Source organism: Cynocephalus volans, chromosome 4, assembly GCF_027409185.1.
Source record: "Cynocephalus volans isolate mCynVol1 chromosome 4, mCynVol1.pri, whole genome shotgun sequence".
NCBI lineage: Eukaryota > Metazoa > Chordata > Mammalia > Dermoptera > Cynocephalidae > Cynocephalus > Cynocephalus volans.
Window position 1 is genome coordinate 144,885,646 of NC_084463.1, and position 14,395 is coordinate 144,900,040.

General features: G+C 61.3%; 3 protein-coding genes across 9 annotated transcripts in view; 2 read left to right on the forward strand and 1 right to left on the reverse strand.

The window, feature by feature from the left end:
* The window catches only part of DGKZ (diacylglycerol kinase zeta), a 31,687-nt gene extending 23,722 nt beyond the window's left edge, over positions 1-7,965 (forward strand). For all 7 annotated transcript variants that reach the window (XM_063092567.1, XM_063092568.1, XM_063092569.1 and 4 more), the window contains 22 exons: positions 173-268; positions 551-633; positions 728-788; positions 876-989; positions 1,072-1,212; positions 1,651-1,729; positions 1,901-1,956; positions 2,110-2,172; positions 2,268-2,341; positions 2,426-2,537; positions 2,916-3,115; positions 3,341-3,441; positions 3,548-3,627; positions 3,749-3,818; positions 3,955-3,995; positions 4,487-4,626; positions 5,645-5,676; positions 5,921-5,964; positions 6,392-6,512; positions 6,605-6,638; positions 6,851-6,950; positions 7,223-7,965. In XM_063092567.1, coding sequence (XP_062948637.1) covers positions 173-268; positions 551-633; positions 728-788; positions 876-989; positions 1,072-1,212; positions 1,651-1,729; positions 1,901-1,956; positions 2,110-2,172; positions 2,268-2,341; positions 2,426-2,537; positions 2,916-3,115; positions 3,341-3,441; positions 3,548-3,627; positions 3,749-3,818; positions 3,955-3,995; positions 4,487-4,626; positions 5,645-5,676; positions 5,921-5,964; positions 6,392-6,512; positions 6,605-6,638; positions 6,851-6,950; positions 7,223-7,339 — 1,959 coding nt within the window. In that variant the 3' untranslated portion in view covers positions 7,340-7,965. The remainder of the gene's footprint in view (positions 1-172; positions 269-550; positions 634-727; positions 789-875; positions 990-1,071; positions 1,213-1,650; positions 1,730-1,900; positions 1,957-2,109; positions 2,173-2,267; positions 2,342-2,425; positions 2,538-2,915; positions 3,116-3,340; positions 3,442-3,547; positions 3,628-3,748; positions 3,819-3,954; positions 3,996-4,486; positions 4,627-5,644; positions 5,677-5,920; positions 5,965-6,391; positions 6,513-6,604; positions 6,639-6,850; positions 6,951-7,222) is intronic.
* A 1,075-nt stretch (positions 7,966-9,040) lies between these two features.
* Positions 9,041-11,168, forward strand: MDK (midkine). The gene is made up of 5 exons (XM_063095518.1): positions 9,041-9,121; positions 9,439-9,515; positions 9,679-9,846; positions 9,932-10,093; positions 10,881-11,168. Exons 2-5 carry the CDS (start codon positions 9,440-9,442, stop codon positions 10,904-10,906), a joined length of 432 nt encoding a protein of 143 aa, XP_062951588.1. The 5' UTR covers positions 9,041-9,121; position 9,439; the 3' UTR covers positions 10,907-11,168.
* Positions 11,169-12,344: 1,176 nt separating this feature from the next.
* CHRM4 (cholinergic receptor muscarinic 4) lies at positions 12,345-13,781 on the reverse strand. Its single transcript, XM_063095785.1, has one exon. The coding sequence runs from the start codon at positions 13,779-13,781 to the stop codon at positions 12,345-12,347; it is 1,437 nt and encodes a 478-aa protein (XP_062951855.1).
* Between the last annotated feature and the right edge of the window lie 614 nt (positions 13,782-14,395).

Consider the following 14,395-nt stretch of genomic DNA (forward strand, 5'->3'; position numbering starts at 1 on the left):
GGGGGTGGACCCCAGTGGCTTCTCTGTGGCCAGGCTCATCATAAGGTCTGACCCACAGAAAGGGTACCCAAGGTTGTGCCAAGGGGGATAAAAATGCCACCGGGGGTCTGCTGAGGATGGGGGCAGGGTCTCCAGGACAAGAAAGACCTTACAGGCTCTCTCTGTCTCCAAGGAGGGCCGCTGGAGACCCTTCATCATCAGGCCTACCCCATCCCCACTCATGAAGCCCCTGCTGGTGTTTGTGAACCCCAAGAGTGGGGGCAACCAGGTAAGTCCAGCCCTCCCTCTCCACTGAGAACTTCAGGTGGGGCAGGGGGCAGGGGGCAGGACTGCCTGCCAGCCACTGTTCCCAGGGTCCATTTCTGGCTTTGCCCAATCCCTCTCTCCCAGCAATCCTGAGACAATCCTGTCCCGTCTTGCCTTTCAGCCCTTACTGGACCCAGCTCCCACAGCCACACCCTTCTCCTTGTGCTTCTCCCCACTTCATCTCCCACTCCGCCCCCACCTCCTGTCCCCTCCCCAACACTTCTTGATTCCATGTCCCCCACAGGGCGCTAAGATCATCCAGTCCTTCCTTTGGTATCTCAATCCCCGACAAGTCTTTGACCTGAGCCAGGGAGGGCCCAAGGAGGCGTAAGTACTCGCCAGTGTTCTGTGGGGGACACAGGAGAGGGCTCGCCTGGCTCTTGGGGTCCCTGACAACATGCCTGTCTTCCCTTGACCCCAGGCTGGAGATGTACCGCAAAGTACACAACCTGCGGATCCTGGCATGCGGGGGTGACGGCACAGTGAGTCTTGGACACAGCACAGGGGCTGGGCCTACCGCCATGTTCCCTGCTGGCCTGACCTGGCCTCTCTGCTCTGCTGTCTTCCAGGTCGGCTGGATTCTCTCCACCCTGGACCAGCTGCGCTTAAAACCACCACCCCCTGTTGCCATACTGCCTTTGGGCACTGGCAACGACTTGGCCCGCACCCTCAACTGGGGTGGGGTAAGCGCCCACGGGACAGGTGGGTCGTGTGGCAGGGGGCTCTGACCACTTGAAGGGCTCAGTCCCTTCTTCCTCCGACCAGGGCTACACAGATGAGCCTGTATCAAAGATCCTCTCCCACGTGGAGGAGGGCAACGTGGTGCAGCTGGACCGCTGGGACCTCCGCGCAGAGCCCAACCCTGAGGCAGGACCTGAGGAGCGCGATGAGAGCGCCACCGACCGGGTAGGTGGGCTGGGCCCAGGCTGGGATTCCCAGGGGACCTGGCTGGGCCCTTAGGCGAGTCTCACCTTCACCTTCTTCCTGTACAGTGGGAATAATGGAACTCATCTCACAAGATGGTTTTTTATTCAGCCACTTTATATTATTCAGCAAATATTCTGAGTATTTACTACCTGCCAGGCCCTGCACTAAAGCAACAAAACAAAGATCCCGCTGGCATGGAGCTCTTACAGTATATGGCATGTTGGGCAGGGGGCCGGCAGGGCACCAGGGGAGCGGTGGGCAGATCAGGGCCGAGCGCTCTGGAGGGGTTGTCCCTGTGTGGGGAAGGCTCTGAAGGTGCATGGCCAAGCAAGTGTGGTGGCTGCTGGGCTGGGCCCCTAGAGGGGAGGAGACATCTGCGAGACCCAGGCCTCATTTGGTCCCTTGACGTTTTTCCAGCTGCCCCTGGATGTCTTCAACAACTACTTCAGCCTGGGCTTTGATGCCCATGTCACCCTGGAGTTTCACGAGTCTCGAGGTTGGCAGCCTCCTCTTGAGAAGGTCTTGGGAGCCCAAGGAGGGGAGGGGCACAGGAATGTCCCCAGGAGTGTCACATCTCACCTCCACCAGTGAAAGTCATTCATTTCCAGCCCTCCCTCCCACCTAGCTTGGCTCAGAATGACTGTTTCCCATTTTTGTCTCCACTCAGAGGCCAACCCTGAGAAATTCAACAGCCGGTTTCGGAACAAGATGTTCTATGCCGGGGTGAGTCTGGGTCTGCTGGCACCCCCCCACACCCATCCATTCTACTACCCGTGCGCCGAGCCCACCTGTGTCTGCCAGGCCATAGGAGCCCTGCTGGGAGGTAGTGAGAAAAGGTCTTTGTCACCAGATGGTGACACCTTCTGTCTCCCACAGACAGCCTTCTCTGACTTCCTGATGGGCAGCTCCAAGGACTTGGCCAAGCACATCCGAGTGGTGGTGAGCGGGGCCAGGCCAGAGGCAGAGCGGGTGGGCACAGGGAGAGGGCCACCTCCGCCATGTAACCCCAACATCCTCTCCATTCCTGCCTCCAGTGTGATGGAACAGACCTGACCCCCAAGATTCAGGACCTGAAGCCCCAGTGCATTGTTTTCCTGAACATCCCCAGGTGAGGAAGGGAGGGATGTGGGTGGGCCCTGCTGCCCCCATCCAGCAGAGACTGTGTTTTGAAGCCCGTTGCCCTCTCTCGCAGGTACTGTGCAGGTACCATGCCCTGGGGCCACCCTGGGGAGCACCACGACTTTGAGCCCCAGCGGCATGACGATGGCTACCTCGAGGTCATTGGCTTCACCATGACGTCCCTGGTGAGTGGGCCTATAGCTCTGCTTTCTCCTTGGCCCTGTGCCCACAGTACCTGGTAGCACGGCCCTAAGATGGAAGGGGATCCCACACTCGCTTCATTGGTCAGAGTCGGGGAGCTCACCCCCACCTCACTTCTCTGGCTCAAGGTTCGCTGTCTGCTCTCCTCTCTGACTTGACTCTTAACCTCTCTCTTGTTCGTGTCTAGGGGGACACCTTCACTCCCCCCAGACTGGGGAGTCACCCTCATTGCTCTGTCCCCTCCCTTCCCCAGCTGGGGTCTCATCCTCCTCTCTGCTCCCTGTCTGGGATTCACTGTCACCTTTGCCATCTGGCCAGAGCCCCACCCCAGCCCCACTGCCCTGAGTTTCCTGTATCCACAGGCAGCGCTGCAGGTGGGTGGGCACGGTGAGAGGCTGACGCAGTGCCGCGAGGTGCTGCTCACCACGTCCAAGGCGATTCCGGTGCAGGTGGACGGTGAGCCCTGCAAGCTGGCTGCCTCACGCATCCTCATCACCCTGCGCAACCAGGCCACCATGGTGCAGAAGGCCAAGCGGCGGAGCACTGCGCCTCTGCATAGCGAGTATGTCCCACCCCCGCCATCATGTGCCATGCACCCTGAGGCTGCATGCTGCCCCCGCTCTGAGCCTTAGTCTTCCACCTATACAAGGGGGCTGACAGTCCTCTGTCCCAGAGCTGCTGGGAGTTGGGCAGGATGTGCCTCTACCACTTGGTTTGGTGCCTTGGCGAGGACTGGTGTCCTGGGCAGGGCCCTTGCTGAGTCCCCTCCCCTCGGTCCACACCACAGCCAGCAGCCAGTGCCCGAGCAGCTACAGATCCAGGTGAGCAGAGTCAGCATGCACGACTATGAAGCCCTGCATTATGACAAGGAGCAGCTCAAGGAGGCTTGTGAGTGGCCACAGGGAGGGCGGGCAGGCAGGGTGCTGGTTGCTGGGTCCCCGAAGGCATGGCAGTGGGCTGCAGCCATCTGCTAATGGACTGCTCTGTCCTCCAGCTGTGCCACTGGGCACCGTGGTGGTCCCAGGAGACAGTGACCTGGAGCTGTGCCGTGCCCATATCGAGAGGCTCCAGCAGGTAAGGGGTGCCAGGCGAGCTGCCCTCAGGAGCCTCTCTGCTGGTCCCACCTGCTCCAAGTTCGGGTCCCTCCCTGGCCCCAGCTCAGTCCCAGCCCCGGCTTTTGCTTCTGTCTCAACAGGAGGCTGGTAGTGCTGGAGCCAAGTCCCCAGCATGCCAGAAACTGTCCCCCAAGTGGTGCTTCCTGGACGGTGAGTCTGCCCTGAAGGGTCAGTTCCTGGTTGTGCCAGACTGTCCTGCCCCCCCTCCCTAGGGGAGGCTGGGTTGGGGCAGCAGAGGACCTGGGCCTGGACTTCCCTCGTCCTCAGCTACCCGTCTCTCCCACAGCCACCACTGCCAGCCGCTTCTACAGGATCGACCGGGCCCAGGTGAGCACCTGCAGGCCTGCTCCATGCACAGCTGGTTCTGGGGCCCCCAAGGTCACCTCTCCCGGGAAGCCTTCCCTATTAGCTCCACATATTGGCTTGCCCTACCCTCCAGGCTGGAGTGTTATGGGATGGTGCCACCAGAAAAGGATTGCTGGGTGGGTGGGAGGACCTTAAGGTACAGTGCCATCCAGGGAGACACAAAAGAAAAGGCACCTCTTGCCTGGGGCTGGGTCACCTGGGCAAAGGCTTGGCAGTGGGAAGAGGCTGTTGAGCTGGTGGGTCCAGCATGCAGAGATCAGGGATTAGTCTTGGACAGTGGGAATGGAGAGGCGGGTGAGAGGGACTGGCAGGGCCACTTGCCCAGCTGCCTCCTGTCGCTGTTGGTGCTCACAGCGAGGCTTCTCCAGGTCTGCCGGCCTGGCTGCCCCTCAGTCCCCACCGTCAGGTACACTGCAAGACCCTGACCCTTGGCCCCTACCTCCCACCCACAGGAACACCTCAACTATGTGACTGAGATCGCACAGGACGAGATTTACATCCTGGACCCTGAGCTGCTGGGGGCATCAGCCCGGCCTGACCTTCCAACCCCCACTTCCCCTCTCCCCACCTCTCCCTGCTCTCCCACTCCCCGGTGAGTCCGGGCTGCCCGTCTCCTCCATTGCCCTGGCTTTAAATCCCATCTCCAAGCTGGCAGTTCCTGAACCCCTGCCTTCAGCTCCCACATCTCCAGAGCACCAGATGCACACATCCAGCTGCCTGCCCACCCCACCCCTCCATGGGTTGGCTAAATGGCATCAACCTGAATCTGGCCTGCCCCCAAGGAGCAGCCTCACATCCACCCTGTGCTCAGGACGAAGACCAGGTGCCCTCCCTGACTTCTGTCCTCCCACCCCTGAACGTGATCCTTTAGCAAGGCCTGGCAGCTCCCCGCCCCAGCACTCCTCCCCAGCTCCCCTGCCACCAGCCCAGCCAAGCCACCATGCCCCTGGCCTACAGCTCTTGTACTCCCTGCCCCCTACGGCCCAGTCTCCACCCAGTGGTTGGTAAAAATGCAGATCAAACCAGGCTACTCCCCAGTGTAGAATCTTCTCTCTCAGCAGCCCTCACGTTGTGGACCCTCCCCAGTTACCCATCATTGCCTGGTGTTCAGCCTGAGCCTGGCTGCCTCCGACCTCCCCAGCAGCTGCCCCCACACCTCTCTTGGTTCTTTGAGGCCTTGGGTTTGCCCACCCCTGGGCTTTTGTCCTCACTGACTCAAAGGCCCCCTCCACAGAGCCGCCCCCTCCCCTCATTCAAGTCAGCTTGGCTCTTTGCTCCTCAGAGAGGTCTTTCTCAGGAACCACATCTGGCAGTGCCACCTCCAGCCATTCTGTACACTACCCTGCTCTATGTTCTCAGAGCACCAACTGTCCCCGCAGAACACCTTATTTATTTGTTGCCCTGTCTCCCTGCACTAGAATGTAAGCTCCATGAGAGCAAGTTCTCCATCTGTCTTGCTCCTTGCTGTATCCCCAGTGCCTAGAACAGTGCTTGATATGTAGTAGGCACTCAATAAACTGTTGAAAGAATGCAGGGCACCCTGGTTGGGGCTGGGGAGCGACCAGCTGGGCCTGTGCTGTAGCAGGTCACAGCTCCTGCTCTGTTTGCAGGTCACTGCAAGGGGATGCTGCACCCCCTCAAGGTGAGGCTTCTCTCCCTAGGGCCCCTCCTCTTTCCCTGGTCATTGGCCTGAGGCTCAGCGGGGTGGGACAGGGCCCTTACACAGCCTTACACAAACACAGCTGTCAAGCTCCACGTCACGTCGCGTAGCAGCCCAGCCCTGGCACACACCCCAGTAGGCACACGCCTGCGCAGTGATGCATCATACGTGTTCATGCACCAGCCCAGACCCCTGACCTCAGAGTAACGGCAGGTGTTCTGTGCAGGTGAAGAACTGATTGAGGCCGCCAAGAGGAATGACTTCTATAAGGTACTGGCTCCAGGGTTCCAGCCTCTCCCCTTGGCAGCCCCCTCAGGCACTGCAGAGCGGGGCCTCTGGATTGGGCCAGGAGCTGACCTGTCATCATCCGGCCCTCTGCAGGGTCTCCACACTGATTGTCCCCTTCTGCCTTGTGGCTCTGTCCAGGCTACAATAAGTGTCTCCTAGTAGGGGCTTCCCAGCTCAGTCTGCCTGTTCTCGCTTAGAAAGGAGCGAGTCTTAAGAGGGTCCGCAAGCTCCAGAGCTTGGTTGTCTGCTCCTGGGGAGTCCAGGGGCCCCTGGGGTGGGCAAAGGCCATTGTCTCCCCCTTGACGCTCCAGAGAGACCCCCAGAGGTGCTGAGGGAGTGGTGCGTGTGAGCTAGGGGAAGGAGGGGTGTCCCTGAGGAGGCTCAGCCCTGCTCTGCCTCTTGCCCTCAGCTCCAGGAGCTGCACCGAGCTGGGGGTGACCTCATGCACCGGGATGAGCGGAGCCGCACACTCCTGCACCACGCAGTCAGTACTGGCAGCAAGGAAGTGGTCCGCTACCTGCTGGACCACGGTGAGCTGTGCTCCTGGGGCCCAGGGTCTAGGGCCAAGGTGGGAGGAAAGGAGGCTGCCAGGACTCTCTGACCACCCCCTTCCCTCCTCCAGCGCCCCCAGAGATCCTTGATGCCGTTGAGGAAAAGTAAGTATGGCAGTGCAGGACCCTGGTTACCCTGAAACCTCCTCCCTCCAGCCCCTCCCACTTGGTCAGGTCAGAGCCCATAAACCCTTCCTGGCCATGGGCTTCCCCTTGTCCCAGGGTCCCAAACTTCTTGAACTTTCTTTGGCCCTTGGGAGACAAACAAGAGGGCCCAGAGGGCTGGATGGGGCTCACAGCCAGTCTCTACTCCCCAGTGGGGAGACCTGTCTGCACCAGGCAGCAGCCTTGGGCCAGCGCACCATCTGCCACTACATTGTGGAGGCCGGGGCCTCGCTCATGAAGACAGACCAGCAGGTAAGCAGACTAACAGGGTGCGGCCAAACCTTTCCCAAACGTGTGAGCAGGGAGCCAGCGGGGAGGGCTGCCCTTGGGAATTTGAAGCTGTCCTTCAGCCAACACAGCCTAGCCCCTGAGAAACCTGAGCCAGCAGGGGAAGAGCTGGTAGCCCCACGAGACTGTCTATCCCTCCCCAGCTAGGCAGCTGAGGAACAGCCCTGCCCTCTCCTAAGCCTGTTAGGGGCCCACAGTCTCTGGGCCCTGCTGAGCACGGCTCCACCCTCACCCAGGGTGACACTCCCCGGCAGCGGGCTGAAAAGGCTCAGGACACGGAGCTGGCTGCCTACCTGGAAAACCGGCAGCACTACCAGATGATCCAGCGGGAGGACCAGGAGACGGCTGTGTAGCTGGGGGCCCACTGAAGGCAGCAGGAGGGACAATGCGGCCAGAGGCTGAGCTGCCTCCTTGCCCATCTCACTGGCACATTCCAGTCAACTGGCCACGGGGGGACCCAGGCCCCAGGGAAGGAGCCCCGTGCTGCCCCCTGAGGAGCCGCCCAGACCCAGGGCTGGACTCTGAGGAACTGGGGTCTCACCTGTCCTCCTGAGGCCACGGCCTGTCCTGAAGGCTCACAGGAGAACAGGAAACAGGCTGGGCTGGACAGGCCTTGTGGGGGACTGAGGCTGGGCCACTTGATGGCGGCCTCCCCCTCATGCAGCACATGCCCTCCATGGAGTTCAGGGGATGGAAAGGAGGCCCAGGAAGAGCCTTCCGCAGCCACCTGGTCTTTAGGACGTGGCCCGGAGGCTCCTGGGAGCTCGCTGCTCGGACCCTGACCCCATCCCCCAACAAGGCTTCCTCCGGAAACTCCAGCCTGCTGCATTCCCCTGCCCCTGCCATGCTTGGCACCTACCCCCTGACCCTCCCCAAGTACCCAGTCATTTCATCGTGGACTGCGTGGCCTGGGGGTGGGACTCTCACGGTGACATGTTTACAGCTGGGTGTGACTCAGTAAAGTGGATTTTTTTTCCTTTCTGCTTTTCTTCTTTTTGCGGGGGAAGTCTTCCAGCGGTAGCCGGGTCTACTGAGTTATCCTCAGGGTAGAGGAGCGGACACCGTCGACATGGGCCCTTGCCTGGGGGCCCTGCTTCCCTTGGGGGGGGGGGGGTCCGAGGACCTGCCGGGTTCCTGACCTCTGCCCGGCTGCGCAGCTCGTCGGGGGCCAGGGGCGGAGCTGATTTCCTCCCGCTTCCCGCTTCCCGCTGGGACGATAACAATGAAAGCGAAAGAGGTGGGAGAGGCCCAGGCCTGGGTTCTTTGGCCCCTTTGCCCCATGGCCTTGAGCAAACCCCCCTCCCAGGCCTCGGTTGCTTTCCCTGTTTAGGGGGGTCGAGTGAGGTGATCCCTGAGGCCCCAGGGTCAAGAAGGGGTAGGCATCTGCCGCCGCCGCCGATGCCGGGTCTGGAACTTCTCAGACGGCTCCTGTCGGCTCCAAGTTTTACCAAATCCAGGCCTGCGGGCCCCCCTCCCCCAACACGCCCGCCTCCCCTCAAACCTGCGCTCCTAGGCGGGCGCCCCCCGCGCCCCCAGCTCCCAGGCTCCCGCCCACAGCAGAGCATCTCCCTGCCCACTCGGTGAATGATCTGCGGGGCGGGGGGCGCTCCTTCCCCACCAGCAGAGAGGCCGTGGGAGGTGGCGCGAGGCCCCGGGGTCTCGCGGGGACGGAGGCCGCCCCCAGGCGCGAATGCGGGCACCGCGCCGGGCGCCGGGGCCTGTGACACACTCGGGGCTCCGTGACCCTCCCGGTCCCAATCGAAGGCTTCGCGGCCGGGAAGGGAAGCTGCGGCCTGAGAGCGGCCCGGACCGCAGGCGTCCGGCGGGAAAAGGGGACGTTCCCCGGCGGGAGGCGGGAACGGGGACGCCGGCGTCTGCGGGTGCGGGGCCGGCGCCGGGAAGCCGGGGGGAAGCGCGGGGGACGCGAGGCGGGAGCGGAGGCGGGGACGCCACCGGGGTCGGGGGGCGGCGCGGGTTTGAGGGGAGGGGCGGGGCGGGTCCTTCCTCGGTGGGGGGGAGGGGGCGGGGGCCCATGTGACCGGCTCAGACCGGTTCTGGAGACAAAAGGGGCCGCGGCGGCCGGAGCGGGACCGGCCCGGCGCGGGAGGGAGCGAAGCGGCGCGGGCAGCGAGCGAGTGAGCGCGCGGGCGGCGGACGGCGTGCGGTGGTCGCGGCCCCTCGCCCGCTCGGCCGCCGCCGGCTCGGGGCTGGAGGCGGGGGTGGGCGGATGAGCCGCGTCCCGGGCTCCAGGCATCTCCCAGGGAGACGTGTCCGGACGGCGCGCCCGGGCCAGCGGCCAGGGGCCGGCCCCACGCCCTCCCACCGCCGCCACCGCAGCGGCCCAAGCCTCTGGGCCCGGAAAACGGGGCGAGTGCGGGTGGGAGGCCCAGGCACGCGGCCGCCGGTGGGGAAGAGGACGGGCGAGCGACTCTGACCCCTGCTCTCCCCCCAGGATGCAGCACCGAGGCTTCCTCCTCCTCGCCGTCCTCGCCCTGCTGGCGCTCACCTCCGCGGGGGCCAAGAAAAAAGGTGACGGGGCGGGGGTGACTGAAGGAGGGCCGGGAGCGGGCAGGTGAGGCCCCGCCACCTCGAGGCTGGCTGCCTGGGTTCCCAGCCCGGAACCCCAGGAAGGCGGTCCCCGAGGGAGTCTCTCGTGCCCCGCGTCCTCAACCGTGTCCCCCGCGCGTTGTAGACAAGGTGAGGAAGGGCGGCCCGGGGAGCGAGTGCGCGGAGTGGACTTGGGGGCCCTGCACCCCCAGCAGCAAGGACTGCGGCGTGGGTTTCCGCGAGGGCACCTGCGGGGCCCAGACTCAGCGCATCCGGTGCAGGGTGCCCTGCAACTGGAAGAAGGAGTTTGGAGGTGAGGTGGGGCACAGGCGGAGGGCAGGAGAGGAGGGAGGAAGCCGCGGGTCGCCCCGCTCTGACCGGGGCCGCTCTCCCGCCAGCCGACTGCAAGTACAAGTTTGAAAGCTGGGGGGCGTGTGATGGGAGCACAGGCACCAAAGCCCGCCAAGGCACCCTGAAGAAGGCGCGCTACAATGCCCAGTGCCAGGAGACCATTCGCGTGACCAAGCCCTGCAGCCCCAAGACCAAAGCCAAGGCCAAAGGTCAGGAAGGGAGAAAGGGTGGGGTTGTCGCAGGGGGCTGTCCCCCCACCTGTGAGGAGACTGGTTAGACCTGAAGTTTTGGGTTCTGGCCAGTGACTTTCTGTCGTCTCTGCCCTGTTTCTCTGTCTGTAGAGAAAACTTAGAGATGGGTGCATACAAGAGGGCGGCCCACAGAAGATATTAAATCTTCTCTGGCCCACGTAGGGACAAACAAACTGTTCTGTTGAAGCATTTGGCTTAAGATCCAGGGAAATTGTTCTGGCAAGGCTTGCCTTTGTCATTTCTCCAGCTGGAGGCAGCATTTGCCCTTTCTAGCATAGGAGGGACTCCACAGTCGACTCTGCTGCCCTAGCTTGCTCCTCACCCAACAGCCCAGAGAGGCCCACAGGGCAGAGGTGAATCTGTCCAGTCCTCGGGTCAGGAGGTCGAGACTGTTGTTCATAGCTGTTGTGGTTGGGACTGGGACTGGGACCTTGAAGGTTTTCTGATCCTAAGTGAAAATAAAAAGTTGGAGCAGGGGCTGGCTGATTTGCTCACTTGGGAGAGCATGGTGCTGGTAACCCCAGGGTCACAGATTCAGATCCCTGGGTGGGCCAGCCACCAAAAATAAAATAAATAAATAACAAAAGTTAGGAGAATAGGGACTGTCCGGCATCATAATGGTCACCAGGGGGCAGAATTTTCTTCTCTCTCCCTGATGTGCCTGTGTGTGTCCACGCATGTGTGTAGCGGGAGCTACTGGGTCACCCTAACTCTGCTAATACAGTGTTTCTTTCTTGTTTTACAGCCAAGAAAGGGAAGGGGAAGGACTAGAGGCGGGACCTGGATGCTAACCTGGCCCGCGCCTCCCCCACCCCCTACAGGCCCAGGATGTAACCTACCAGTGCCTTTTGTCACTTGCTAGCTTTATCAATCATGCCCTGCCTCTCCCCTCTCACTCCCCACCCCACCCCCAAGTGCCCAAAGTGGGAAGGGACAAGGGATTCTGGGAAGCTTGAGCCTCCCCCAGAGGGATTTGAGTCCCACCCAGTACCCCCGAAACAAAGAAAATAAACCGACTTTTTTCCCAATAAAAGATTTTTTTCTTTCTTTCTTAATATATAAAAGCCCCTTCCCAAGGTGTTTGCTGTGGAAATTTATTTGGGGGTGGGAAGGTGGGAGAAAGACAAGGCTGTGGGGAACTGGTGGGTTTAAGGGGGTTGGGGGCTTGGTGGTGAGTGCTCCCCAAAGCTCATGGAAGAAGCAAAATACTTACGAAATTTCTGCCAGGACCCCCTAAAGGTCCTCCAACAAATCCCCTAAGCCTTTCAGTCCTTATCCCTCCAAGGGACCACGCCAGGGCTGGGGAAGGGGACCTGATGACTCAGAACTGACACTCCCATCCAGCCCCCTGCCAATCAGAAAGTTTCTACCCACTGGGAAAGGAGAGATGGAGGTTGCTAGGGAGCGGGTGAGAGGTTCGAAGAGGGCAAATGGGAACACTGCCCACAGCCCCACCCTCACTTGGCTTGTGACCTGGGACAAGCCCTCTCCTTGGGGCAGGGGGTGGGAGAGGGGGTTCTTCAGAATAAGGTGGACCTCTCTTGGCTCAGCCTGGGACCTGCAGGAGGCTGGATCTCAGTTCCTGAATGGATCCCTGACCTCCCGGCTGCCCTGTCCTGCTGTGAGGACAGTGCTGCAGTGCCTCAGAGCCCACTCAGCCTGAGTAGCTGCAGGGAGGGGAAGTTTCTGCCCCTGGGATGGGATTTGGGGGGAGGGATGGAGCCTACATGCGGGGTACAGGAGGGTAGAAAGCACCAATTACAGCAGAATAAGGGACCCCACGCTTCCACTCCCTTCCTGAGCCTCTTTTCCCAAGCACTGGCCCCTTTGCTACACCTGAGAAGGTCCTGGGCTTCTGCTCCTCTCCAGATGTTCATCCTTTCACTATGCTGATGGTTGGTCGCAGTGGGGCAGGTGCCCGCCCAGGCCTGTGCCCCCCCAGCTCCCTGAGGGGGGCAACAGAGATGGGCCGGGTGGTCCCGGTTCAGACACTCCCTAGGGCTGAGCCTCCTCAGCCCAAGCAGAGAGCTGGTCTCTGAAGCCAGCCAGAGCCTCTTCCTGAGACTCGCAGGGTCTTGGAGTCTTCAGCTCTCCTCTTCAGCAAATGTGAGCAGAACAGTGCCTCCAACTCTTCCCCACAGCAGGTGAGCCTCGTGGTCCCCCAGCACACATATGCAACACCAGCACCTTCTAGAGCACCCCTGCCTGCCTACCTGGCAGTGCCGATGTTCCGATACTGGCACAGCAGCAAGTGCCGGAAGGTCTTTTTGAAGGTGGCATTGCAGAGAGCGTAGCAGGCAGGGTTGATGGTGCTGTTGACGTAGCAGAGCCAGTAGCCGATGGACCATACCGTGTCAGGGATGCAGCTCTGGCAGAAGGTGTTCACCAGGACCATGACATTATAGGGTGTCCAGGTGATAATGAAGGCCAGCAGAATGGCAAAGATGGTCCGTGTCACCTTGCGCTCTCGGGCTGCCATCTGCCGCTTCTTGCGCACCTGGTTGCGAGCAATGCTGGCAAACTTGCGGGCCACATTGGCCGCCGGACGCATGCCAGCTGGTGTGGCAGGCACAATCTCGATGGCTGTCACACACTCATTGCCTGTCTGCTTCGTCACAATCTGGATCTTGGACCATTTGGAGGCTGGGTTGAGGGCCCGTGGCTGCAGGGGAGGGGCAGGCATGGCAGGCGTGGTGGCCTCTGTGGTCGACAGCTCTGTGGGTGGTCGTTCCTTGGTGTTCTGGGTGGCACTGCCCGAGCTGGACTCATTGGAAGTGTCCTTGTCAGCCACTGAGCGCGGCGGTGGTGGCAGGGCTGGTGGAGGGGCCTCCTCCAGCTTCCCGTTGCGCAGCTCCTCTCGAGCAGCTTCTCCTGGCGGGGGTTTCTTGACGCTCTGCTTCATCAGGGGGCTCTTGAGGAAGGCCAGAGTCTTGGCCTTCTTCTCCTTTGGGCCTTCGGGCCGGTGCTTGTGGACTCGGCTGCGACTGGCCAGGGAGATGTGAATGTAGAGCACCGTCATGATGACCACGGGCAGGTAGAAGGCAGCAATGGCTGTGCCGAAGGTCACTGCTGGGTTGGACAGGAACTGGATGAAGCATTGGTTGTCAGGCACTGTCCGCTTGCCCACCACAAACTGCCAGAACAAAATGGCAGGTGCCCAGAGCACAAAGGACAGGACCCAGGCCGCGGCGATCATGAGGCCTGCCATCTTGGTGGTCCGCCGGGCAGGGTAGGTGAGGGGCTTGGTGACGCAGAAATAGCGGTCAAAGCTGATAATGAGAAGGTTCATGACGGAGGCATTGCTCACCACGTAGTCCAGGGCCAGCCACAGGTCACAGACCACGGCGCCCAGGGGCCAGTAGCCCTTGATGATGTACACGGTGTAGAGGTTCATGGAGAAAGCGCCTATGATGAGATCTGCACACGCCAGGCTGAACAGGAAGTAGTTGTTGACTGTCTGCAGCTGCCTGTTGACCTTGATGGACAGCATCACCAGGATGTTGCCCACGACAGTCACCAGGCTCAGCGAGCCCGTCACCGTGGCGATGAACACCATCTCCACAGTCTCGTAGCGGTTATGGGTGGACGTGACCAGGCGCATGGACTGGTTGCCCGCGCTGCCGTTGACTGGTGTGAAGTTGGCCATGCTGGTCAGCGGGGACAGGCGGGCAGTGTCTGGGAGAGGAGAGAGCAAAGGGGTGAACTGTGGGAGAGGATGGGGTCAGGCAGAGGTAGACGGGAGTCAAGGTGACATCATTCCTCAGTTGCTCACTCCCTCAACAGTTATCGAGGGCCTGCTATGTGCCACACACTGTTTTTTAGGTGCTGGGGTTACACGAGTGAAAGAGACACATCCGGTCCCCATCGCCTGGAGCATATGGTCTAATGGGGGGAGACATACAAACACGTGAGCAACCAAAAAAGCACTAGAAAGAAAACGTGGCAGGGGGAGAGGAGAATGGGTGCGTCAGAAGACAGACAGGACAGGGATGGCTCCTTGCCGGGTGATCAAAAAGTCCTCACCCAGGAGAGGCTCTGCGTGATAACAACAGACAGGTGCATGGAGAGATGCGGCCAGCGGCTCCCCAGCAAGGGCAAGGGCAAGGGCAAGGGCAAAGGCCCGGGGGCCTGTGCAAGGCATGGACAGAAGCCAGCATGGATGGAGTCCAGGGGAGTGGGTGAGAGGAGTGGTCCCAGAGGTCAGCGTTCATTCATTCACCCACTCGGTCATTTCTTAACCAAACATTATCAGGGAACCTG